Source organism: Pseudorasbora parva, chromosome 5, assembly GCF_024679245.1.
Source record: "Pseudorasbora parva isolate DD20220531a chromosome 5, ASM2467924v1, whole genome shotgun sequence".
NCBI lineage: Eukaryota > Metazoa > Chordata > Actinopteri > Cypriniformes > Gobionidae > Pseudorasbora > Pseudorasbora parva.
In genome coordinates, this window is record NC_090176.1 from 35,840,544 (window position 1) to 35,867,179 (window position 26,636).

Consider the following 26,636-nt stretch of genomic DNA (forward strand, 5'->3'; position numbering starts at 1 on the left):
TTGGTTAGGTTGACATTTTATTTATTTTTACTTTATACATTTTAATTAATCGTGAATTTATTTACATAAAAATGAACGATGTAGCACTGGTCTTTGCTCATGGAAATGTTTAACTGACTACTGAACAGACCGATCTGACATGAGAAGAGAAAGTTCAGCTAGCCAGCTCCATGAGTCTAATCAACAAAATTGCAATTATGTGGGAGTTTGAGGACCTTGCTGTATATTAAAGTGTGCTCTTTACGCTGTGCATTTATGAAGTGCATTTAACTAATCACGACTTCTGATAAATAGTCCATAGTGACAAATGGAAGAACTGGTTTCTTCTACAAGTAGTTGTTGAAATAAACAGAAATGTATCTGGCACCTCAGGAGACCGAAAGATTATCTAAAGTCAGGGTTCATCATTAGTTTCAATGGACAGTAACAAACAAATCACATCGACCTCAACATGTAATAAAGGTTCAACAGCTGGAATCATATGTGAACAATGCACTTTAACAAATGTATCGAGTCATATTAGATAACATGTATAAATAAATTGGCTAAATTACAAAGACGCAAACCTTATGACCAGGGGCGTTTCTAGGATTTTTATTTTAGGGGGGCTCAGCCCCCAGTGAGGGAAGGTCTGTAGAAAAAATGGTAACACTATTTAGTTTAGGGTCCAAATTGCGCTATTAACTAATAGCGTACAAACATGCATACCCAGAAGATATTGGCTGTTTATCATTACTTATAAAGCAAATATTAATACCTTACTGCATGGCCATATTGTACATGCATTCATCATACCCAATAATGTAGGCAGGTTTATAATAACCATGCAAGATCCCAAATGTTAGGGGGTTCTAACATGGTCCCCCGAGAAAATTTTGATTTCTATGATCTACATATGAGCATTTTATGATGTTCTGAAGGCCAAAAAATTTGATAATAATAATAGCTTGAAAACCATGTCACTGGGCAGTAAATTATTTGTCTCTCTTATGTCCACATCTCTCTTTTTCTCTGTTTTTATCTTGCCCTGTCTCTTCATAACGCTGAGCTTTGACTGTTTTTTTCCGTTTTCGTCAGTGAATAAAGTGAACATATGGTTTACAAATTAACATAGGCCTACTGATATTTATGTTTCATGAATAATTTTCTTAGACACGTTAATTTACTGTTTATCACAGTTTTAAGTTTATTAAAATCACAGTATGAACATTCATTAAGCTACTAATGTTATGCCCAATACAGGCTGAAAAAGCTGAGTTTTTTTTTTAATTTACTGAATGTTACAAATAGAATTATATTAATTTACAATATATACACATTCATTATTAATCTAATGCCTAATCTGATGAAAATGGCTTTGTTAACATTATGAATCACATAGGCATATTTCCAGTTAAAATGTCTAAAAATTAGACACAACAAGTTTATTCATTTGCCTAAATATTTTTTTTCTTTTGATTAACATTTCTGGCTTAAAGCAGAAGCTGTCAAACATGAATGTTTAATTTAGCTGCATTTATCTTACTTGACGTCGAGTTGCTCTGCTAAAATTTGCGCTCAGCCTCAGCAGTTTCTGTGTGACCATAAAGCCCGCCTACTCTGATTTGATTGGTTTTATCAAATATTTTGACATTGACGAGCGGTGACAGACCAATGACGCTCAGATTTACACACACACACACACACAAACAGACACACACACACACACACACACACACAACACCTCTGCTTCTGACGTGCGCTGCGCTCTGCTCAGAGCCGCTGCGGATTGGAGAGACAGACTAAAAAACGGGACGAAGCCGAAGCCTGCCGCCAGTTTCATATGTTTTAACGGTTAATCACATATTTTTTAGGGGGGCTGAGGCATAAGTTTAGGGGGGCTGAAGCCCCCCTAAAAAGGGCCTAGCGACGCCTATGCTTATGACCTTTATAATATTTAATATAATTGAATTAAAGGGGGCAGTTGCCTCCCACTGGATTGTCTGTGTAAATGTTGAAATGCAATCCAGTCCCATCCAAATATGTTCATTGTGAAACTGCAAATGCTTTCGAGGGTGTGATGATTTAAATGGTTTAATTCACACGTTATTTTAGGAACACGTTATTTATATTATTAAAGGGGGGGGGGGGGGGGTGCTGTTTCATGCATACTGAGCTTTTTACACTGTTAAATACTTATTCCCATCCTAAACGTAGACAAAGTTTCAAAAACTAATGTTGGACGTTTGATGGAGTATTTCTGTGTCAAAAATACTCCTTCCGGTTTCTCACAAGTTTCTGAGAGTTTTTTTCGAGTATGGGTCCACTTGACATTGACAGAGTGGAAGGTCCTTGTATGGGCCATACAGGCTCTTCTCTCGGAAGGGTGGGTGCACACGCATAAACACTGCTCTCATTCAAATGCAACAACGGTTATGCGTTTATCCATTGTTGTTCTATGTATAACGTTACACTAAACTGTTTACACAAAACTGTTTTGCTTGCTACTGCTAAGGTTTAGTCGCATACAATAGTCCATAAACCGAATCATGTCCTTATAAACTGCGAGTAAACACACACAAATGTTGACAGGCCACTAAATATAATTTTACTACAAATGGGTAGCAATGTTTTGCCTCGAGCTGCACTTGTCTTAAATTTAGTGGGAAACTCAATTTATTGAGCATTACAAAATACCTGAAAAAATACTGATGTAGACCAAATTTTGTGGGTAGAATCTGTGAATATCTTTACAACAGGGATTTTGTGGTGTGAGTGACCCCAATGCTCAAGACAGATTAAGTCTTTCTTCTCTGTAGCAGGATCCTCTGTCTATAATCCTTTCTCCAGCGAAAATGAGCAAGACCTCTATCAGAAGAGGAAGAGACAATACAAATATGGGAAGAAACAGAATCTCAGTTATGAGCATTGAGGCTCAGAGTGAACTGGGTCAGGTTCCATCTAATCTGCAGCTTAAAACCAGTCTATGAACCGACCAAAATGAACTTAATCAGACTAATTTATATTTAAAGACCTAGGCCCGTATTCATGAAAAATCTTAAAGCAAAAATAAAAATAAAATCCTAGAAAGGTGGCCGTTCTTTAAAGGTTCTTTAAATATTAAAGAAAAAGAAGAATGTATTCAGAAAGCATCATCTTTTTTTCTTCTTGGACAACCAACCAATCAAAGTCTTCAAGATATACATAGCATTAGCAACAGGGTCAGCCCCGCGCCCCGCCTGCTAAAGATTTTTGTATTTTCTTTCCTCAGAGTTGCTCTCAGGTCGGCCCTGAATCATTCTTAAGCTAAGAATCCCACATAGATAGTTAAGGTAAATAAGGAGCTTTCTGACAGGATTCTTAAATACAGGCCCAGATTTATTTATATATATATATATATATATATATATATATATATATATATATATATATATATATATATATATATATATATATATATTTATTCTGCTCAAATCCAAGAGACAGATCAAGGAAAGGCTAAAATGTATATTCAGGAAATTATAATTTTGTTCACATTTCACATATATTTGTTGACTATTATATCTAATGTATTTACAATCAACAACATCAGAGCATAAATAATAACATAGGCTCTCACCTGTATGAGAAAAAGACCAAGAAGCCAAAGGTATTGCCAGGTAAAACATTTATAAATTAATAAAAACATTCCCTTTTAGTGTTTATCTTGGAAGGTTGATTTAAATCTCCAGTCAGTTCCACTTTTCTCCTCCATTTTTAAATATAGAAAAATATTTTGACAACATTCATAATTTTGCATGAGACTCCATACAGTCCAGTAGATTATTGAATAGATAAGGGATTAGAGTCAATTATTGAAGTGGGGTTCCAGACAGATTGCAAATTTAGTTTTTGTGTTTGTCCCCAAAAGTTTAACCATCTTCACTTCAAAACACAGAAACCAGTTTGCATAGATAACAAGCCGCAGAAGTCCTTGCCAAAGTCAACATTTCATTCAAACAAATGGACAGAGTGAATAAAGAGGAAACCAATTACAAAAAATAAAAAAATAATAATCAACTTAAAAATTGTGCAATGTATATTGATCAAAAAAACACTTTCCAATAACAAGCAATCACAATCAATGAGCTCCTGATTTTTTCAAAATCATAAACACTTGAATATAAGAATGTATAAAAAGAAAAAACATGCTATCTGCACCACATCAGGCATATAATCACATCCTCAAAACAACAGGCGTTTCTTGTGCATTGGTATCTTATGACACATAAATTCTGTAGGCCTATTTGATTTCTAACTTAGAAACTGTGTAATATCCACTGTCTCCATAGAGATAACTGAACACTAACATATATGTACCGTTTTATCCTTCAACCTCTTGCTCTCTATCTTCCTTTTTTTTATCTTTCTCACCCACACAGACAGTTTTAAGGGATGTGAGCACAATTTTTTTTTCTTGACACTAACTCTGCCTAACATTATTCTAAAAAAATTACATGCCAAACTTTTCAGAGATCAACAAATGCAGAGAACCACCACATTAATGTCCCACACAGACCTTCTGTGAATGGGTTGGAGGGATTGGGGAAATGGATGGATTGAATTCAGCAGCTAGAGGCAACCAGGAAAAAAAAAAAATACTTTTAATAATTTGTCTACATCTATAAACTGACTGAAAAACATGCCTTAAATGATATTTGATTGAACAGAATCACTGAAACTAAGACAAGTGAAGCAGCAAGAATACTGCATGGAACGAAAATTAAGTTGCCTGACTGAGGTAAAGCGCATATGGCTTATATTAGATAAAAGAGCTTTTGAGTGGATGATTTTAGATCAGCATTTTTCAGCACACTTTTTTGAGAAACGTTTGGAACGAGGGGTAAAAACGATATTGTAAAAAAATTATTAAAAAAAACGCGAAAAAACAAACACACATGCATGTCCTTAACTTCGGAAAATTAAAGTGTCTTAAGTATTTTGGCAATAAGCAAATTAAATTTAAAAAATGTTAAACGCCTTGTGGCAGTTTTTCCACTTATGCACACTTTACGGCTGATTTCCCTCATACTCCGTAACACTAGCAAAATCAAATAATGAACAAACAAACAAAACAAAAAACACCGTTTCAACACTAAGATGGCTTATGATTCACATAACTTGGCTCACTCCTTAAAGGGACAGGTAATTAAGCAAGCTTCTCTTTGCTCATACCAGTCAAAAACTTAAGACATTAGCACCTAGTCAGTCGCCAAAAGGGACGCTAACATCCAGGAGGAGATCTTTGTGTGTAAAAAAAATATATAAAAAAATCAGTGCCTTTCCAGAAACTTAAGACGATATGTAATGTCATGGTGGGTGAATGTACCATATGCATTTCCCAAAAATGGCCAGAAACTCACCCTGAAATCTGTCCAAGAAAATTAGCCGCAACAACAGAGAATCAAAACTTAAACTTTAAAACACAAACTGTCCATCAATGCTAAATGTTGTTGGGATAGAGGCCAGGGAACCCTCTACCAAATTTACAAGCTTTAACGTCACTCTAGCTGCTGGAAAAAAAAAAGATTTGTGCTAGAGGTTGGCAGGGTATTTTTGTCAATTGTTGATTTTTTCAGAGATATCTCCATTAAGAGGCGATTCCTGCTGCAATACTGAGGACTTATTGCCCAGCATGTTATTGATAAACAGAATCTGACATCTCATCCATTGAAAAAAGACCAGATTATTTTTTATATATATATTCTGGTGTGATCTTACAGACCTACAATCTATAAAAGACAAAATAACCACCTGGCATTGCTAATATGTAAATGGAACTTCTGCACCCATAAAAAATTTAAAAGAACTGTGTAGTGAGTCTACTTTAGCTAGTCTCTGAAGTGACATACAAACGTAGGGAGTGCAAGTTTACGGCCAAATCCTCCAGCTTAAAGGATGCAAGTCTCTCTGAGTGTACAAAAATTATTATACACATAGATATTTTATATAGACTATATACAAGATTTATATGAACAATTTCCTAAAGCTTAATGGATAAATGGTCCTGTACAATTAAAAAAAATTACATTATGAACATGAGATTATTAACAAGAGATGACCTCTCTTCACCTTTATGAACAATTGATTTTCCTGTCTCTTTGAGTACATCATGTCCCTTGAAAAAAAAAAAACAGTTTGTTTGAAGTTTCAGAGATATATTAGTCACCAGCTCAGTGCCAGGAACAGAGGAAATTTGGACATACATTTTGGCTTGGTGTTATTCCTCAGTGCCTTGACTGGGTGGGAAGGGTAGAGCTACGGCATGCTCCTGTGCAAGAGCTGCAAGCTCTTTAAGAAACTCTGAGAAAATGACAGCACAGTAGACTGCGTTTTTCACCCTTAGTGCCTCTGCCTGCTTCTCCAGGCCAGAGGCCCCACCGGCCGCGGCACCCTTAAACAAAGCACTGTGTAAGGACTGCCCTCCATCTCTCACGTGGGCCAAGGCCAACTGAGCTGCATGTCGAGCTCTTGTAGGACTGTTGGTGTGCCTCAAGATAAGATCGCCGAGAGATGGCTTGCGGCTTTTAACTGTGGGAGAAAGAGAGATGAAGAAATGGAAAATCAGAAATTTAAGATATCTTATTGTTTTTCCTTAGCACAGTTGAAAGGTATGTGAAACGTCTCCATTAAACTGACTTAATATAATACAAATCCAATGGGTGTCTACATATGTTATGTCCTTTTTTGAGACCTGTACAAATTAAATGAATATTGTATGTCCATTAGGGCTGTCCAAATTGCTCCAAAATGACAATCGAATATTCCCTCTAAAAAAACACGAATATTCGAACTATTCAAACATCTGGTTGTACATATTGTCAATAACAGGACAAATTAATACAGAGAGACTTGCTACTTGTATAGGTAGTCTATTTAAGTTTCAACATATTTGACAACGTATTACTTGCACAAAAACAAGTTAATCTACTAGATGAAGCTGTTCTCTGCGGGTACATGAGCGATGAACGCCGCTGATGGTTTGGAGATCACATCATAATGACCAAGACTGCAGACCTCTCTCTCCCTCTCTCTCTTCGCATAGTGGGTTTAAATGAACAAACTTTAAGTGCTGATCAAAAGTTTTGTGCAAGCAATTTAAGGTCGCAACTCTTGTCCCAAATATAGCAGGCTTTATTCGGTGATTGAAACAAATATCATTAATATTAATTTAAGTTTTACAGCATATTGAACGCTCTGAGCGAGCTGTGCTGTGGTAAACATGGAACTTTTCCTTGACATGAAACAGTAAATAATCAAACCAGTGGAAGCAGTGCATTTATCCTTTATTCATGCAATATCTATTGAGTCAGTACAGTAGCCTACACTTTAGTAAGGTTTCTGTTTAACGTTAAATAAAATGAGGCATGGTATGCTAACGGTATCTTACATAGCTTGCATTCAACTTTATCTCGCGGCTCAACAATTTTACCTCCTACCGACCAAAGTATTTTCCAGTCATGGCTTTTTAGAATTTGGAGGGTTAAAATCGTTTTCTCTGCTGCGGTCGAGTTGGGCTCTGGGCACTTTCTGCCATCTTCCATGCAAGACGGCACTGACTCCTATGACCAGTCCCTACTACCATGGACGTTTTTTTCCCCCACTTTTTTTTATTTTATTCAAATATTAATTTTCACCTTCGAAATTCTTTTTTAAAAACTATTCGAATATTTATTCAATTTAGAATATTCTTTGACAGCCCTAATGTCCATACAGAAAAACCTCAAGCATGTATATTTTAAAAAGGCTGTGGCACACATTCAACTACAAATTCAAAATCAGGGTAACTGCAAATTTAAAACAGTCGAGACACTCAATATATACACATGTATTGAAATTGTTTTATGTACTAATACAGAATACATACGAATTAAAGGTTGGTCGATACTGGATTTTGCTGAGACAGTACAACAATGTATTTAAAGATCATTGTGCCTATATTAGTAAAATTGATATACTTTGACAGGCAGCCAGAGAGAAGCCACAAGAGTTTATGTTAAATTAAATGGCAATTAGTTTACTGTGTAACTAAAATACTAAATATCCAGAAAACTATTTTAATTTTATTTATAAAGAAGCCCAAAATACACAGGACTCTTCTTTTGAAATGTCTATGCTTTACTACTTCCAGCTGCTCATTCAAAAAAACAAAACAAAAAAACAGGGAGATAAAATATGCACTTAAAACATATCTACAACATATTACAGCATTAAAACCAAGTAAACACTGTCATAATTCACCACCAGTAGATTACAAGCAATTGCTTGGCATAAATGTTTGGTATTCATTGGAAAAAAATGAAAACCGTGAGACTGTAGAATCCGGAAAAGCATTTTGGCTTAGAACAATTCAATCACAGCCTTTTGAAGCTAAATAATCACACTTGGCCTTATTACAAGACCTCTTTAAATTTGATCAAACTTTAAATTTAAGACTAAGGGCCCACGCAAACCCTAAATTTAAAGTATCTTTCAAGGTTTATAGTGTAATGATCACCGACTATACAGTATCCTTTACAAAAGCAATTTTCACAAAAATGTGTCACATCAAACATCTTCTATTCAACTGATCTTTACAAGCAGACACAATAAACCATGATCTCAATTTTGTTTCTGAGAGTTTTCAATTTTCATTTCCTCTCATTCACCTACTTAATGAGTCTGATCGACGGAGGCTGGGCACTCCCATGGGTGAGTCTGACCAGTCTAACTTTCCTCTCGCAACCAGAAAGCGGCGAGCTTTTCTTAGCATGGCTGGGAAATCCTCGTGTGTTGCTGCAAATGCCTCAATACGATTTTTTACTGATCCCAGCACCTGAGGAGTGGAAAGACGAGTCAAAGTAAAACAAATCTATTGCATCAAAAAGAATATCCAAGAGGTTGAAGTTTTAGTCAAATCAATAGTAAATGAATTGCTTACTCAAACTTCACCCCAAAATATTACAATTATTGGGGGTGGGGGGGGGAGGTGGAGGGACTGTTTAGTCAAAATAAAACAATAGGGTGGAGAAAGTTATAAAAACATTTGTGTCAAAGTTTTTAGTAAAAAAACGTTTAGTTTTTTTTTTTTTTTTCGGGGGATGTACATCAATGAACTATTTACAACAAAACCAGGATCATGTTTTAAGAGAGTAAATAAAATAAATGTTGATTTCATAGTTTTGTTCAGAAAATTTAGAAAAGGCAATAAAAAGTGCAACTGAGAATGATTCAATCATTGCATGTTTCGTATGAAGCAGCCATGCTGACAGTTGTTAATGCATTACCTGTATGAGTGATTTAACGCTGGGCTGAAACACCATGTTGGCGTTGAGGAGGAAAGAGCGTAGGAGTGGCTGAGGGTAACAGGCCAGCTGGAACACAACCCCCGTCAGCAAAATGTTCACATATAGGGAGTTCTGCATCATACTCTCCAGTTTACTGAACAGGACTGTTATAAATGGACCTACACAGAGGGAGAAGTGGAACCAGTGACTTATGGTTAGCTCTTGCTGAACTTGGACAAGTAACATAAGCACTCAAATCTTTAATTTGGTCATCTCTACATCGAGAACCTGTGTACGGTTGAGCAAGTGGTTGTCCGAAGGGTCGAGCGGGGCTAAATACCCCAGTGGTGGAGCTGTCAGGCTTTGTTTCACTGGAGCGCTGCTCAGTCTCCACTGGAAGACAGTCCTCATCTGTCAGGCTGGGAGCAGGAACAGCGTGGGATTCCCTAGAGGATTCCTCCGAGCTGCGTGAAAGAACCCTCCTCTCTCTTACACGTTCCTCCAGCTCCCTTAGCTCCTGGTGGAAGGCCTCAATGCTAATTCCCTGGCATTTCGAGTCACCAGGCAGTGGCTCTGATGGCGCCCGCTCCAGCAACTCCTCAATAAGACGTTCAACGGACTCCGGACCCCTGCTTTCACGGGGCACTGTGGAGGTCTCTGTCAAGCCAAGAACAGGAGATAATCTCTGGCTTTCACTTTGCAGACACTCTTGGGCAGAGGAGGGCACAGAGGTTTGATGTTGCAGATGTGGCTTCAACTGCACCTGAGATGATTTCAGTGCCGATCCTACATGGAAATCATTGTAGTCGACTGGGCCCATACCCATCGATCCGTTCATCCCCAACTCAACCCCGCCGCTATTTACATCCGACTCCCTCTTCACTTTCTTAACCTCCATTCTCTCATCCACACTGTCAGTGAACTCCACCTGCCCCATCCCATTGTAGAGTGCTGGATGAGGAGCTGAATGAGGGTGTTGGGACAAGGTTTCCACAGTACCTTTTATTTCTGTAGAGACTGAGACAGAAGATGAAGATTGTAGGGGTACAGTGCTGGGAAGAAGGCTGCGTTTCTTACTACGGGGTGTGAGACTGATACAGTTTTTGCTGATGGTAACATCCCACTCTCCACTGTCTCGATCTGAGCTGCTCCACTCAGCCCGAGCGGCAGCCACCACTGCTGCCCTATGCAGAGCAGGGTCCATTACAGAGAAATGCTCTGGTACCATACTGATGGAGGGGTTAGATGTAGGAGGGGGAGGTGGAGGAGGAACTGAGTTTGGAGAGGGATTTTCTCCATCGTAAGGTGCCGACCAGTCACGACAGGCCCAAGAGCAGAGCTCAATACCCTTCCGAGCATCACGCAGGTACTCAAGGTAACCAGTCTCTCCTTCTGAAGTGTCTGGGAGTTGGTGCATTGGGCTATCAGAAGCAAGAGGGGAAGAAACACTACCACGAGGAGAAGGGGGAGCATTCTCAGAGCCAGATGAGTTGGCTTGGCCTCCTGAGCTTTGTTGTCGTATAAAGAGAGCAAGACGAGAAGGAGTGCTGGGTCTGGGGTGAACTGGTGACTCTGAAGTAGGACTACCCAACACTAAAGGCAAAAATAGAGAGAAAATACATTTCATAGGTAAGAACAGCAGCAATGTTTTCCAGAAGTCCAAAAGCTATTGTGGCCGTAAATGTGCCTGACACATGCTTACTCTCACCCTTTCCCCAAAAGGCAGGTTCATCATCCCGCTCACTAGAGGGTGCTGAAGTGATTCGGCAGCATTCTGGTATGAGGGAAAGGAACTTGTCAGCTGATTTGCCATAGAGGTCTGTTTCTCTGACTGCCCTCCGCTGACTCAGCATTACATGTGTGCATGGCAACAGATACCTGGAGACACATGAAAAATCATAGAATGATTTGAATGAATAAGCAATAATGACACTTGCCTAAAAAAACACTAATAATATACTATAATCTTTTCACACACACAGTTGTACTACACTGTAATTTTGTAATATGTACTATATATGTATGTACTAATATATATATATATATACATTCCCAGTGTATTGTATATTATAAAATAAATATTTTTGAAGATTTAAATTGGCAGCTCAGAGATGTACAGTAGCATTTAAGTATGAATTTGAATGAATTAATGTAGGCTAAAATTGAAACTACATAGTCTTCAGTATACAAAATTGATTAAAAGCTACTGTATTAAAGGTCTTTTGTTTTGTTTTTTCTTAAAATAATTTTAGAGGTGAACTGTCCATTTAAGGCTGTTCAGTAGGCTGCTGCTGTCAATTGAAGACCTGCTCACATCTCATATCTAGACGCACGCGATTTTACTTTCACTTTAGACATATCCGACTGTGTTTATATGTTAACCTTGTGTGTATTTGACAGTATTAGCGCAGTAAGACTGTCTAGTAATGTGTGTTTGACAGACGTTTAGTTTGCTTGATTAATATGATTGGATATTTGCTCATATCAGCACGTAGAGGCACACTCACAGGCACACTCAAAAAGAGCCGAAATAAGCTGAGAGAAATATTTCAAACGGAGAGAAATTGAAATAATTAATTAAATGCAAAACCGGAAAAAAACGCAATTCACCAGCGTGTATTGAACTTTGAATGCCATACCGAACGGTTCAATATTATATTGAGTATTGTGGCATCCCTAATATATATATACAGTCTTGTTCAAAATAATAGCAGTACAATGTGACTAACCAGAATAATCAAGGTTTTTAGTATATTTTTTATTGCTACGTGGCAAACAAGTTACCAGTAGGTTCAGTAGATTGTCAGAAAACAAACAAGACCAGCATTCATGATATGCACGCTCTTAAGGCTGTGCAATTGGGCAATTAGTTGAAAGGGGTGTGTTCAAAAAAATAGCAGTGTCTACCTTTGACTGTACAAACTCAAAACTATTTTGTACAAACATTTTTTTTTCTGGGATTTAGCAATCCTTTGAATCACTAAACTAATATTTAGTTGTATGACCACAGTTTTTTAAAACTGCTTGACATCTGTGTGGCATGGAGTCAACCAACTTGTGGCACCTCTCAGCTGTTATTCCACTCCATGATTCTTTAACAACATTCCACAATTCATTCACATTTCTTGGTTTTGCTTCAACAGCATTTTTGATATCACCCCACAAGTTCTCAATTGGATTAAGGTCTGGAGATTGGGCTGGCCACTCCATAACATTAATTTTGTTGGTTTGGAACCAAGACTTTGCCTGTTTACTAGTGTGTTTTGGGTCATTGTCTTGTTGAAACAACCGTTTCAAGGGCATGTCCTCTTCAGCATAGGGCAACATGACCTCTTCAAGTATTTTAACATATGCAAACTGATCCATGATCCCTGGTATGCGATAAATAGGCCCAAAACCATAGTAGGAGAAACATGCCCATATCATGATGCTTGCACCTCCATGCTTCACTGTCTTCACTGTGTACTGTGGCTTGAATTCAGAGTTTGGGGGTCGTCTCACAAACTGCCTGTGGCCCTTGGACCCAAAAAGAACAATTTTACTCTCATCAGTCCACAAAATGTTCCTCCATTTCTCTTTAGGCCAGTTGATGTGTTCTTTGGCAAATTGTAACCTCTTCTGCACATGCCTTTTTTTTAACAGAGGGACTTTGCGGGGGATTCTTGAAAATAGATTAGCTTCACACAGACTTCTTCTAACTGTCACAGTACTTACAGGTAACTCCAGACTGTCTTTGATCATCCTGGAGGTGATCATTGGCTGAGCCTTTGCCATTCTGGTTATTCTTCAATCCATTTTGATGGTTGTCTTCCATTTTCTTCCACGTCTCTCTGGTTTTGCTCTCCATTTTAAGGCATTGGAGATCATTTTAGCTGAACAGCCTATCATTTTTTGCACCTCTTTATAGGTTTTCCCCTCTCTAATCAACTTTTTAATCAAAGTACGCTGTTCTTCTGAACAATGTCTTGAACGACCCATTTTCCTCAGCTTTCAAATGCATGTTCAACAAGTGTTGGCTTCATCCTTAAATAGGGCCACCTGATTCACACCTGTTTCTTCACAAAATTGATGACCTCAGTGATTGAATGCCACACTGCTATTTTTTTGAACACACCCCTTTCAACTAATTCAACTAATTGCCCAATTGCACAGCCTTAAGAGCGTGCATATCATGAATGCTGGGTCTCATTTGTTTTCTGATAATCTACTGAACCTACTGGTAATTTGTTTGCCACGTAGCAATAAAAAATATACTAAAAACCTTGATTATTCTGGTTAGTCACATTGTACTGCTATTATTTTGAACAAGACTGTATATATATATATATATATATATATATATATATATATATATATATATATATATATATATATATATATATATATATATATACACACACACACACACATAAACACACACACTGTAATATATGTAATGTTGTACTTACTACATTACCTTTACCAAGGGTGAATTTATTTTATCAAAAACACAATATAAACAGTAATATTGTGAAACTTTATTACAATTTAAAATAACTGTTTTCTCTTTTAATTTAATTTAAAATGTAATGTAAAATCTTGACGAACCAGAAATCATACTAATATGTAGTAATACATTTTTTTTTATGATTCTGTGATGAATAGAAACTTTTCTTTTAAAGCATTTATTTGAAACTGATATATTAAGTAGCATTATGTCTTTACACTATCTACATAAGGATGCAATGCCCAGATCGATCTATAAACACCCAAGCACACAAAATACCTGAGAACAAGCTGGAGCATGAGGTCTTCACAGTTGAGACTGAGCAATGTCTTGAACAGACTCAGAGAGACCATGCACAGCTTCAGAGAGGGAGGAAAATGCAACTTTAGTTACAACTCTCCACATTTCCAGTCAATAGCACTGGCAAAACTGTGTATTTTCCATCTTTACATGCACCCTATATATAGCGTGTCAAACTGACCCGTGAATTGCTGCTGATGCGTGTGAGTAGTGTATCAAGGATGGTGTCGTTGTCATGGTGATGCAACAGTATGAAGCGCAGGAAGGTCTTAAGGAGGGAAGTTTCTGTGATACTGCGTAAAAACAAGTCCAGATATGCCGTGCTTGCTATCATCTCATCCACCGACGACTGACAGTGAAACCATGAGAGCCAGAGAAAAAAAGAGAGAGAAAAACAAAATAAATTCCATTCAATAATCCATTCAAAATAATGTTGTATAGTGAATGAATATGGAAACAGCCATCTATGCCAAACAGCATCCAGTTCATTGTGGTTCACCTTGTGCAGAGCAGGGCCCATGACTGGCACCAGGAAGCCGTTGTGGAGGTAGTCAAGGAGTTGGCAGCGCACAAGAGGGTGTGCCACCTGTACTACAGCATTGCAGAATTCAAGACTGTTCATGAAAAGCACTAGAGAGGAGACGCCCATCCAGTCCTCCCTCCGCAAGGCGTGCCAGTCATCGCCCCGTACCTCAATCTTCCGTGGTAGGGATGAGTATAGTGCACTCAGCCCTGTTGCTAGCACCTGGGGGTAAAAAAAATGCCAACATTATTTGCAATATCTGCCTTTTAAAAACCTGATTGGATGTAAAAAAATTGCTATTTGCTCAACTGAAGCCATGTAGCTAATGAAGCCTGGTATGGACCATATGGTATGGTCACGTAAAAAAAAAAAAGCTACATTTTCTTCTGTCCGTTGTCAATTGTGTAGCATTGTATGAATTACAGCTCACACAATTCACTTACAAACATACGCATGACCGTAAACCTCCAGAATGTGTAAATTCCTATTGAAATGCCTGGTAAATGTGACCACACCTTAATGCTCAAATATGTTAAAGAAAATCATTCATGTCAGGGCTGGTTTTATATGTGGTACATGTCTTCTAGAGCCACAAAACAGGCCATCAAAGAAACTGCCAGCAAGACTTATAATGCATCGCTGGCATAAAAATAGCTATATGTGACTGTGAAAAAAGAAAGTAAGAGAGAAATGTGAAGAGACTGAGGCATTGCAGTAGCATGGAGTCCTAGATGAGACCTCCAGTCGTGTGTGTTAAGTGGGTCACATGAAGGCTCATTTTTATTCTCTTGAGGAAAGAGGACAGATGAGAGGAAAGCAGCACATCCACAGAACCCAACTGAGTCCAATACTGTAGTCACAGAGCACAAATGCAAATGGCCTTTTCATTACACAGAAGTCAACAGAATGCAACCCAGAGAAAATACTACAGAACCTTATATCTCCATTAAAACAGCTCTAAGAGGTACATATGAAATTAACAAGCTACAATCTAAATGCATGGCACAGACAAAAAAAGCACGCTGTGACATGAACATAAAAGGATATTCATTAAGAGACATGCTAACCGTTAGAAAAGAGAAGAACAGAAGTAATTAATTTGTTTATATTATAGAAATTGAAGACTACATCTCTAACTCTTCTCTGCCCTTTAATCTTAAATAATCTAGGATAAAAGTATATTTTCAAAAGCAAGAACAGAAAAGATCAGGTAACCGCACACACACACAACAACAAACACACTCATGCTTACTGGGCAGAAGTAGGAGTTCTCAGCGATGTAGCGTGCAACAGCGTGGTTGCTGGCAGAGGTTGCCATGACGAGGAGCAGCGCGTCACGGGCCTGCTGCCCCAGAGCGCCATCTCGATGGATAAATGGCACCAACAGGGAGAAGATCAGCAGGTTAGTGGGACCCTGCTGTACCGGCCCACACCTAAATAACAACTCCAAAACGGCAGTTTCTTTTGCCATGGACACACATACCTGACACAAACACAAATTATAAAACAAATTAATATCTAATTATGCATTAAATTGCTGTATTTTCACTGCTGGTGTAATTTGGGCTTATTTGAAATTTTCTTTCATCTGCTTTTGTTACTGTGCTGATTGTAAAGCAGCAAGATTCTAGTTAAATTGAGAACCATTTTTTCAAAGAGAGATCCCGATTCTTAAAATACAAAAAAAAAAAAAAAAATGTATTTACTGGAGGTTCTGACAAAAAGTTAATTCCTGCAGTCTATTAAAAAATGTTTAATTAATTTGAAAGCATGAATGAATGAATTAATGAATATATATATATATATATATATATATATATATATATATATATATATATATATATATATATATATATATATATATATATATTGTTATATATATTGTTATATTATATATATATTATATACATAAATATATTGTATAATTACACTTATTTGCAGCTGTATCATATAAATAAATAGTTTACAAAAATCATATATTGTGATTTCTGGATTTTGTTTTTTGATTATTCCTCTCACAGTGGACATGCACCTATGATGACAATTTCAGACCCCTCCATGATCGCGAAATAGCAGGGTGTTCAAATAATTATTTTACTCACTGTGTGTGTGTATATATATATTCGTCACTTTACGCCTACTGGTGTAATAGTGTAAATGATCTAGTCCTCATGTGAAGGATCACATGAAAAGACTGAAACATGTGATTCTGGAAGTGATTATAAAATTCAGTTGCAGGATATGACAAATAGATTTTGAGAGCATTAAAAAGTGCCACATTATTGGAAAAAAAGAAGAAGAGTGCAACAATGTTCTTCAAATAACTCCAATTGTTTTTTTTTCTTTTTGATGACTTCTAGTCGAGAGGCAACACAAATTAAATGTATTGTCAATCGCAAGTGGGACATTACTGAAAGTGACAACACACTTAGGGCTGTCTTTCCAGAAATACAAATGGTTAGTTGCCCATACTATACGAAACAAAGTAGTGCGCAGTTTTTTTCCTGCCCCTGAAAATAAATCATGGTTTGATTTTTTTAGTGGGTAATTTAAGATGTGGAGTGTGAAAGCTATGATAACATGGTAAAAAAAAAAAAACTCGCTGATATATTTTCTGGAAAAGTGTATCCAATTGAATCTTTTATTAATTATTATTTCTCTTATGAAATGTATAGGTTGGAATGTGAATGTGAACATTTTTATATAGGTCAAACAAAAAGGAAATTGAGATTGAAAGTGGCTGAATATAAATTTGCATTAAAAACTGCTTGTATCCAATGACAAAAAACTATAATGAGGTGAGTCATGGTAGTGACAGTGCCCTTAAAGTGAATGGAATTAAATCTATTCTTTACATCACATGAAGTGGGAAAAGACTGATGTTTTGGATCTATACACTTAAGGCTACACATTTACCTGGAGTTAATGCATTTCTTTTAGTAATTTTCTTGGAATTTTTGCTGTCTCATGAAAAAAGACGATTTACTCTAATTAGATCACAACTGTAGACATCAGTCTTTATATCTGAACTATAACCTTTTATTTTTAGTACTTCTGTGATAATCTAAATTATTGTAACAGAAATAACAATACTATGTGGTTGAAAAGACCATATTTCATATCTATAATACAGGACAAATTCCAGTAAGATTTTGTAAAAAGTTTAACAGATACAATCATTGTCATTTAGGAATAAGATTGTGTGGGTGTTTGAATCAAGATTGTAATCTTTTAACAATTAACTGTGCAGCTCTAGCTGATTGTAATTGCGTGTCCTAATTTTGCAGAATGCAAGACAACGTTGTCAGAAAAATAAGTTGACATCCCTACCACAGCCGAAAAATTACCAATAAACTATATCATAAATTACATAGAAATTAATGGTGTACAAGCTACTAACCCAGTTGTAAGCTCAACCCTAAAATCTGGCTATCCGGAATGTTGTTCAAGGACCAAAAACTGCAAAATTATACAAAATTAATTTACTTGTGGGAATTCTGTAGAAATCTGCAGAGCAGATTTTGTGTAGGCCTAGTCATAACTAAAAGATTCAGAATCTGTCTGTCAAACACCTGATTTAGCAGCAGTACGAGGCTGGACTCTAGGGCAGAAGGGCAGCCCAGCTGGGGATCCACACATGCTCCCAGGAGGCATAGCAGCGGCTGCAGCACTGCACTGTGCAGGAGCAGTGGCTGATGTGACTGTCCGATCAGCATCTCAAACAGTTTCAACAGCTCTAGCTGGCTGTCCGGATCCAGACCATGGCGCACATGCCACTGTACCAACTCTTCCAGTATGTTCTCTGCCACCACCATCTCCAGAATAGGACCCATTGCTGCAGACATTCCACAATGCATTGTCACAAAAAACTTGTATATATTATGCTAAACAATACAAATGTATGCTTTTTAGTGTTTTAACCTGGTGATTCAATGTCTCCCCCAGCTGGTCTCTCTTCAGCTAGCAGGCACAGCATCTGATCTGTGTGATTGCGAACTGCTGTGAGATCATCAGCACAACCACTCACTGAAGACTCTCTCTTTTTCAGCACACCCGATACCTGCAGATAGGGAACAGTTATATTATATTTTTACTAAAGCCAAAGAGGAATAGGTGTCCATTAGGGCTGTGCGATATTGAAGAAAAATGCAATACCTTGTTAAATAATGCGATATGCGATACGATATTGCTATTAGTGTAAAATCTATTTAAATGAAAGAAAAAAAAAGAAAAAAAAACTAAGATTGATACCATATACAGTGCCTTGCGAAAGTATTCGGCCCCCTTGAACTTTGCGATCTTTTGCCACATTTCAGGCTTCAAACATAAAGATATAAAACTGTATTTTTTTGTGAAAAATCAACAACAAGTGGGACACAATCATGAAGTGGAACGAAATTTATTGGATATTTCAAACTTTTTTAACCAATCAAAAACTGAAAAATTGGGCGTGCAAAATTATTCGGCCCCTTAAGTTAATACTTTGTAGCACCACCTTTTGCTGCGAATACAGCTGTAAGTCGCTTGAGGTATGTCTCTATCAGTTTTGCACATCGAGAGACTGACATTTTTGCCCATTCCTCCTTGCAGAACAGCTCGAGCTCAGTGAGGTTGGATGGAAAGCGTTTGTGAACAGCAGTTTTCAGTTCTTTCCACAGATTCTCGATTGGATTCAGGTCTGGACTTTGACTTGGCCATTCTAACACCTGGATATGTTTATTTTTGGACCATTCCATTTTGCTTTATGTTGGAAGACAAATCAAATCTCATCAGGTTTTCTTCCAGAATGGACCTTTATTTGGCTCCCTCCATCTTCCCATCAATTTTAACCATCTTCCCTGTTCCTGCTGAAGAAAAGCAGGCCCAAACCATGATGCTGCCACCACCATGTTTGACAGTGGGGATGGTGTGTTCAGGGTGATGAGCTGTGTTGCTTTTACACCAAACATAAAGTTTTGCATTGTTGCCAAAAAGTTTGAGTATTGATACAGCTGCTTCATACGAGTATTGATACAGCTGCTTCATATGAATATTGATTGATAAAACTACAATTGGATGATAAAACTATGCTTTTACATATCAACTTATTTTTAGGCAATACCAAATTATACCTGATATTTCATGCATTTTGTGCAATTCTTGCCAGATAAATAACAGCAACTGCACTAAATTGCATATTTTTGCTCTGTTTGTCTCATGTTATGGCTCATATTATGAGCCATAAAAGGCTGATGTATGATGACTACTATGTCATAGGTCAGGTTTTATAGGTTCAAATTAGTATTTAAAAGAAAGGTTACAGGAGTAATCAGCTCCTAAGATGTTCTATTGTTGAGTCCATAATCCTAAACAAAGCAAGACGTTGTGGATTAGCAAATAAAGAAGGTAACTTTTAAAAGGATCCCTACACTAAAATGAAAATGTTAAGCGTCCATTTAAACAAATAGTCCAAAAGGAGACAAATGCTGCATAGAGATAAATCAGTGCTTGAGATTCAAATTATAGACAGGAGATTATTTACACAATCAGTATGAGGGAAAATAAGCCTATGCGGTGTCTCACCTGTCTCCAGTGGTTCTCAAACACCATAAGACATGTCTCAGGGTCGGCAGTGCAGGGGCTGGATGGGGCTGCATGTCGACCGGTCCGAGTGCCTGGACCCCTTGGATTTAAACGACTCAGCCAACTCATCTTAGCTTATAGGCGGATCCAAATTTGATCAAAAGGGTCAACGGGGGAAAAAATGGGGGAGTGAGGGAGAAGCATAGAGAGGAAGAGAAAAGGGAAGGGGGGAGGGAGGGGGAGCTGACTCAAAAAAATGTCCAAAAACCAAGAAATTAAGAGTCCAACTTGATGAAATAAGAGGTAAAAAGCATAAAGAGGACGGAATCCTGCTGATGTCTGCAGCAACAGTCACTGTACGCCAGTGATCAGTGTGTGAGCATGTGCGGCTTGTCTGCACTCCCTGTCATCCAGTTTGCTGTCGGCACTATACTCCATACCGATACATAGACTCCTCCACACACACCTGCAGGGACAGAGAAAGAGAGAGAGAGAGAGACAAAGAGGTCAATGATGACACATTAACACCTGCAGGTAAAACACAAACAGTGCAGCCAATCAGTGGAAAGGTTAGTTTCTGTGGGAGATTAAAAGGACAAGGGCACAGCAGATTCAAAACTCCAAACTGCAACTACTTTGATAATCAATTAACATGCATGAACAATATTTCTGAAAATTTACCTGCAGAGTGCAAACAACATATTTATCAGTAGGGCTCCTGTGATGTTACACACTCCTACAACTCTTCCTGTGGTCTAAACTAATGCAACAATTCCTGTGTTATTATCAGAACCAGTGACTCTTAGCAATCTAATTGAGATTACTTTCAATAAAAACAAGTTCAGTACAGGGAAGGACAAAAAAAAAAAAACACAGAAGCACAACAAAAACTGGATTAAAGAAAAATTGGTAATTTTATTGAAAACAATTAAATCACAATAATTATAGTTTTAGCGCCCGGACCTACTTTTTTATTTTTTAATATTTAACTTTGTAAATATGGCCAAAATCATGATGCATTTCTTAATTTTGGTCGATACTATACAATTCCAATATTGATATTATGAACATTATAAAAGCCTCCAAAAAACTGCTAACTGCCTTCTCCTATAAAACTACATAATATTTTAGAAATAAAAATGGTACAAATAAATTAATTGTAACTTTTGTTGCGTTTGGCCTTCAAACACATGTTTGAAAGACACACAATGTGAAATCGCCATCAAATAAACATAAGACTCTCAGGCTCACCTTATTAATATTAATATAAATACAACAACCAACCACCACATTCTGCTTGTACAACATCAACAGATGACAACAAGCATAATAACAGAACTAAATATTTTAAAACAAGAGCCAGAGCAAATACTTTACATTGTATTGACATTTTTATATAGAAAAAATACAGAAACAAATCTGTGAAATGAGATAATAGAAGCGCAGATATTTCGTATCATATGAAGCAAATCATCTCAACTGAGAAAAAATGCTGCATTGCCAAAAATGCTCGTGTTCACAGCCAGGTGTTTTCAGCAGTTTGCTAGACACACGCTTGGCCTTTTTGCTCTTTCTGATGGCTGTACCCTAAACGTCAGTCATTGACAAATGCTGTAATGTATATTGAAATATTGGAAAATATGTTTCACTGTCAAATAAACAAAAGACTCTCAGGCTCACCTTATTAATATTAAAGGGTTAGTTCACCCAAAAATGTATGTCCTATGACTCAACCTACATGTCGTTGGAACATGTCATTCCACACCCGTATGACCCAGGGCTCTAGAGTGCGACTAATTTGGTCGCACATGTGCCTAAAATTTGTAAGGGTGCACCTAAAATTTTTCCTAGGTCGCACCAGTGCACCTAACGTCCATGCATCTGCTCAGCTGCCTCCACGAACAAGCATTTTTTCTGTTTTGACCGAACTTACTTACACACACTCATGGTTGGATCATGTCGTGGTCAAAACCAATCAGAGACAGAGATGGGCTGGTTTTTGCCTCTGATTGGCTGTGGTCCAGAGTCCTGATATTCCTGCTCTGTGCTGCGAGTGATTTGAAAGTGTGACCTCAGCAGTCAAACAGTATCAGCAAACTAAAAGCTGCAGTTTGTGAGTCCATTTTACTGAATGAGTGTGTGTTTGTGTGTGTTTGTGTGTGTGTGTGTGTGTGTGTGTGTGTGTGTGTGTGAGTGAGAGAGCCTAAACTTCTTTATTGTCATGACAACCGCCTGTCAGCATCAGCTCAGGCAGTGCGAGAATCAAAACACCTAGGAGATGTTTTAAGATTTTAAGAAGTCTAACGTTACCATTATAGTAAATGAGTCCTATACTCACATCGTCACTCAAACCACCAAAACAAAATTGTTGTGTGTACTCTTGAGTTTTTACGTTCGCCGTTTGTACCATTCCTTTGACAATTGGACCAGAGACTGGCAGATCGACATTTCCCTCGATGTTACATTAATGTTAACCCAGTCGGTGTCACTACTGTGATTGTGCATTGCTATATTATATTACAAATATAATCTGTTTGAGAACGATATTTGCTGATATATCTATGTAGGGCCCTATAATTTCCGCGATCACGGAATCACGGACGGAATCGCGGAATTGGCATATTAACGCGGAATCTGCATATAAACGCGGAATCTAGTGTTAACGCAGATTTCCCTGGAATTTTACATATTTGTAATGAAATTCTGTGTCGTGTGGGATAAGAACGTATGTCTGAGGAAAGTGCAGACGGGGGGAAGCAAATCTCCGCGACACAACCCCTCCCGTCATTTCAGCTCGCCCTTCAAAACAATGAAAGTATGGCTAAGTTGGTCTCCACGGCTCTGCTTTCGGCAGCGAAAAAGTTAAGAAACTCGACGCTAACGGCGGTTTCACCCTGCACGCGCAGGCAGCAGAAGCTTTGCGTATGGAGAGCGGGAGCCGCGCGCTCGTTGTGCTCAGGCAGCATTGGTCGTGCGCGCAGCTGAACCGCGGCTCTTGTAGCCTATTGCACAGACAGACAAATATTGTCCATTCTGTCAGATTTTCAAGTGTTCTGCTCGACCCCTGTCATCTCGTGCTTTGATTTATAATGGGCACATTAGCAGCAATGCATATCTGCTGCAAATGCGACCGTTTTCCCCTCTGTTAGTCTGTTCCAAACATGCATTTAACATGCTGTAGCCTATGGGTAGTTTACATGATAAGTAACCTTAAAGTCAAAATTAAGCATCTAGTTTTAATCATTTAAAGGGGCCTTTGACGTTGGGGAAAAAAACTTCAAGCAGTGTTGTGTTTTCGTGTATTTTTATTTTTCACAGCTCTGGATATCATAATGGTGATAGTTAAACACACAGAACAATTCACTACATGATTTCATGGTGAAATGTGTTATTTTTTAATGTTAATTTTCAGCTTTAAATGTTTTACTTAATAGTACTGTATGTAAAAGATGATTCTTATGATTTTTTTTTTTAGTTCTTTTAAAAAAAAATTACTTGAAAGAAAAAGCTACTGGAGCACTTTCATTTTAACTTATATAAACTATTATAATTTATTTTACCGGAAAGTTTAAAGCTAATAACCATTAATATTTGTCCTAAAAAGTAAATGTGATGTTTGTTACCTCAATAAATTTAAGGTCATTCCTATTTTTTGTTTTATGTTCTATTAACATTAAAAGCACACTCTTTTTTCACCAAAATAACATTAAAGGGTAAAAAAAAACCTGAATTGCCAAACATTTTAACGGAAAAAAAGGAATCTGCAAAAATTAAAAACGGAAAAAACGGAATTTGCAAAAATTAAAACGGAAAAAACGGAATTTGGGAAAAAATAAAACGGAATTTGGGAAAAAATAAAACGGATTTTATAGGGCCCTATCTATGGTCCCAGCTGAAATGATTAGTTGGTTATTTGTTGTGCCTGCTGCAATGTTACTTTCTGGCTCTTAGAAAAAAAACGTTCCTACGGTGACCTAACTTACCCGTACACTGTAAAAAAAAATGTGGTTGTTTTTTGTTGGTTTAACTTAAAAAAGTAAGTAACCTGGTTGCCTTAAAATTATAAGTTTATTGAAATTAAAACTTGGAGTTGATACAATGAAGAGCATTTGTTTAATAAATAAAAACTCAAAATATTATTGTATCTGAACCACATTAAAAAAAAATGATAAATCATGAAAATAGCACTATTTGGCATTTTTCACTGCATCATCAGAAATAAAACACACACAATTACCCAATCTTTTAATAATATTTTAATAAAGGTTGTCGAATCTCAAAAAATGTTCATTGTATAAACTCAAAATTTTAATTTCAGTGAACAGGTAACTTTTTTTCTAAGTAATTTTTTCTAAATAACACCGGACGTGTAACGAATAAGCGTAACGAATAAGCAAATATTTTGCATTCAAATATTTCGCGTCAAAACCATTCACATCAGCCGCGACACAAATTTGCGACGTTTCAGAGCTCCAACATTCCAAAACATTCACGGCGACAGCTCAGAAAACACGGGCACTTCATCAATCAGTGAAGACGAGCTTTTCATTTTATTTAAAGGACCGAGAAGAAGGTTTTGGGTGCAGCCAGTCTTAGAACAGAGAGTCTGAAGGGGAGGATGCTAATCTTGTACAGGAGCTTAAACTTTATCATGGCCGGTTCAGCACTTACTTTCTAAAGTCTGTGGGACAATTTGAGGATCTCCTCCAGAGACGGCAGCGCATCTGACGAGACAAACCGCGCACTTCAGGGAATTAATCGATCCGAGCAAATGTTTCCAGTCGAGTCACATGTAAACATTTCAGTGCCACAGACGTAGCCTACTGATGGCAACACGTTCACTTTCCATAATCGGACACAATGTTTAGAAAAAAATCAACTATTTATAAAAGGGTATAATAACTTATAAGTTATTATACCAACTTATAAGTTATAAGTTATTGCTGTCTGTAGAATGCAGTGGGCAAACACAGCTGCAGCTGTACAGCTTACAGTTGTAATCTCATGAGAAATGTCATGTCTAGCAAAGGTTAAAGTTGATTGAATAGCTTGTGACATCAACTGGACATTTCGTCACCTTTGTTTCCTTTTATGTGATTGGTTGAAGCCGTTTTTGTCGCCGCTTGAGTAAAAAAAAAAAAAAAAAATCGTCATCGAAACGAAAAAAAATAAATGTTGTTCGGTGCGGAAGCGCTCATTGCACAAACAGCTGATCGAAAAAAAAAACATTGCGCAAATTATTCGCACGTCAAAATCGCGTCCAGTGTGAAAGGGCCTTAATAATTCATAATTTCATTTTAACATTTGTTCCAGCTGGCCCAATTTTATTAAGAAATATAAAAATATGGTCTACCGCAACCTACTAGTAACGTTACCATATAATTATGACAATCAAAGCGTGATATAATATAGCTGGCAGAGTAAATAAAAAAATTCTGTATTTTTATTTATTATGAGTTGTATTTCATTGTTTATTGTTGCATTTTTTTTTAATTAAAGGGGGGGTTAAACACTGAGTTTCAGTCAATCTCATGTCAATCTTGAGTACCTATAGAGTAGTATTGCATCCTTCATATCTCCAAAAAGTCTTTAGTTTTATTATATTTATAAAAGAAATATGGGCTGTACCGAGTCTTTCCGGAAAAAAAGTTTTACTCACCGGCTGCTTCCAAAGCAGGACCGAACCTTTATCGCTGGGACCGCTCCGTCGAAAACACACTTCTTTGGTATGATTTGGTAAAGTCCTGACAGCAGTGAACGGTGGAGATCCACTTTTAGACGCGACTGAAGCGATGTTGTGAAGCTTCCCGTCATTTCTGGGTTCAAATCGGTTCAAATGCAGCGCTGCCTTCCAGGAATGCTGTGTTGAAGCGTTGAAGTCGCTCAAAGTCACTCATAGGAATAAAGTGGAGCGTGGCGCGACCATAGGGCGCGTCAGAAGTGTTCACGGGTGACTGGATCTGCACCTTGAAAGAGTGTTTATGGCCGTGCATTTCCTCTCTCGTTCTAGTCACGCACGCGCGCACCCTACCGGGAGAAGAGCCCATACGGCCCACACAAGGACCTTCCGCTCTATTTACGTCAAACCGAGCCATACTCGAAAAAAACCCTCTGAAACTTGTGAGAAACCGGAAGGAGTATTTTTAACAAAGAAATACTCCATCAAACGTACAACATTAGTTTTTGAAACTTTGTCTATGTTTAGGATGGGAATCCAAGTCTTTAACAGTGTAAAAAGCTCAGTATGCATGAAACAGCATTTCACCCCCCCTTTAATTTATAACGCTTTGTTAAAACTGTAGTTTTAAACTGTAGCTAATGTTCAAAGCATTGTTTTCCTTTGATTTAAATTCCTGTGTAACTGCATATATTATGTTGTCATTTACAAAATATATATGAATTTATATAGAGCATGATAAAAAAAGTGACCTTGAAATTGGTATTAAAGGCAATGCGAGAAATTTTGTGCTGGTGCACCTAA

At 37.4% G+C, this 26,636-nt stretch overlaps 1 protein-coding gene across 2 annotated transcripts in view; it reads right to left on the bottom strand.

The window, feature by feature from the left end:
* Positions 1–3,629: 3,629 nt before the first annotated feature.
* The window catches only part of fhip1b (FHF complex subunit HOOK interacting protein 1B), a 34,782-nt gene continuing 11,775 nt past the window's right edge, over positions 3,630–26,636 (bottom strand). The window contains exons 2-13 of one of the 2 annotated variants that reach the window (XM_067444063.1): positions 20,156–20,621; positions 18,515–18,653; positions 18,166–18,428; positions 15,846–16,076; positions 14,570–14,815; positions 14,252–14,419; positions 14,050–14,129; positions 10,993–11,162; positions 9,573–10,877; positions 9,285–9,463; positions 8,671–8,833; positions 3,630–6,549 (exon numbers count right to left, since the gene is read on the bottom strand). In XM_067444063.1, coding sequence (XP_067300164.1) covers positions 6,239–6,549; positions 8,671–8,833; positions 9,285–9,463; positions 9,573–10,877; positions 10,993–11,162; positions 14,050–14,129; positions 14,252–14,419; positions 14,570–14,815; positions 15,846–16,076; positions 18,166–18,428; positions 18,515–18,653; positions 20,156–20,284 — 3,384 coding nt within the window. In that variant the 5' untranslated portion in view covers positions 20,285–20,621 and the 3' untranslated portion in view covers positions 3,630–6,238. The remainder of the gene's footprint in view (positions 6,550–8,670; positions 8,834–9,284; positions 9,464–9,572; positions 10,878–10,992; positions 11,163–14,049; positions 14,130–14,251; positions 14,420–14,569; positions 14,816–15,845; positions 16,077–18,165; positions 18,429–18,514; positions 18,654–20,155; positions 20,622–26,636) is intronic. The other variant, XM_067444064.1, reaches the window with a different exon arrangement.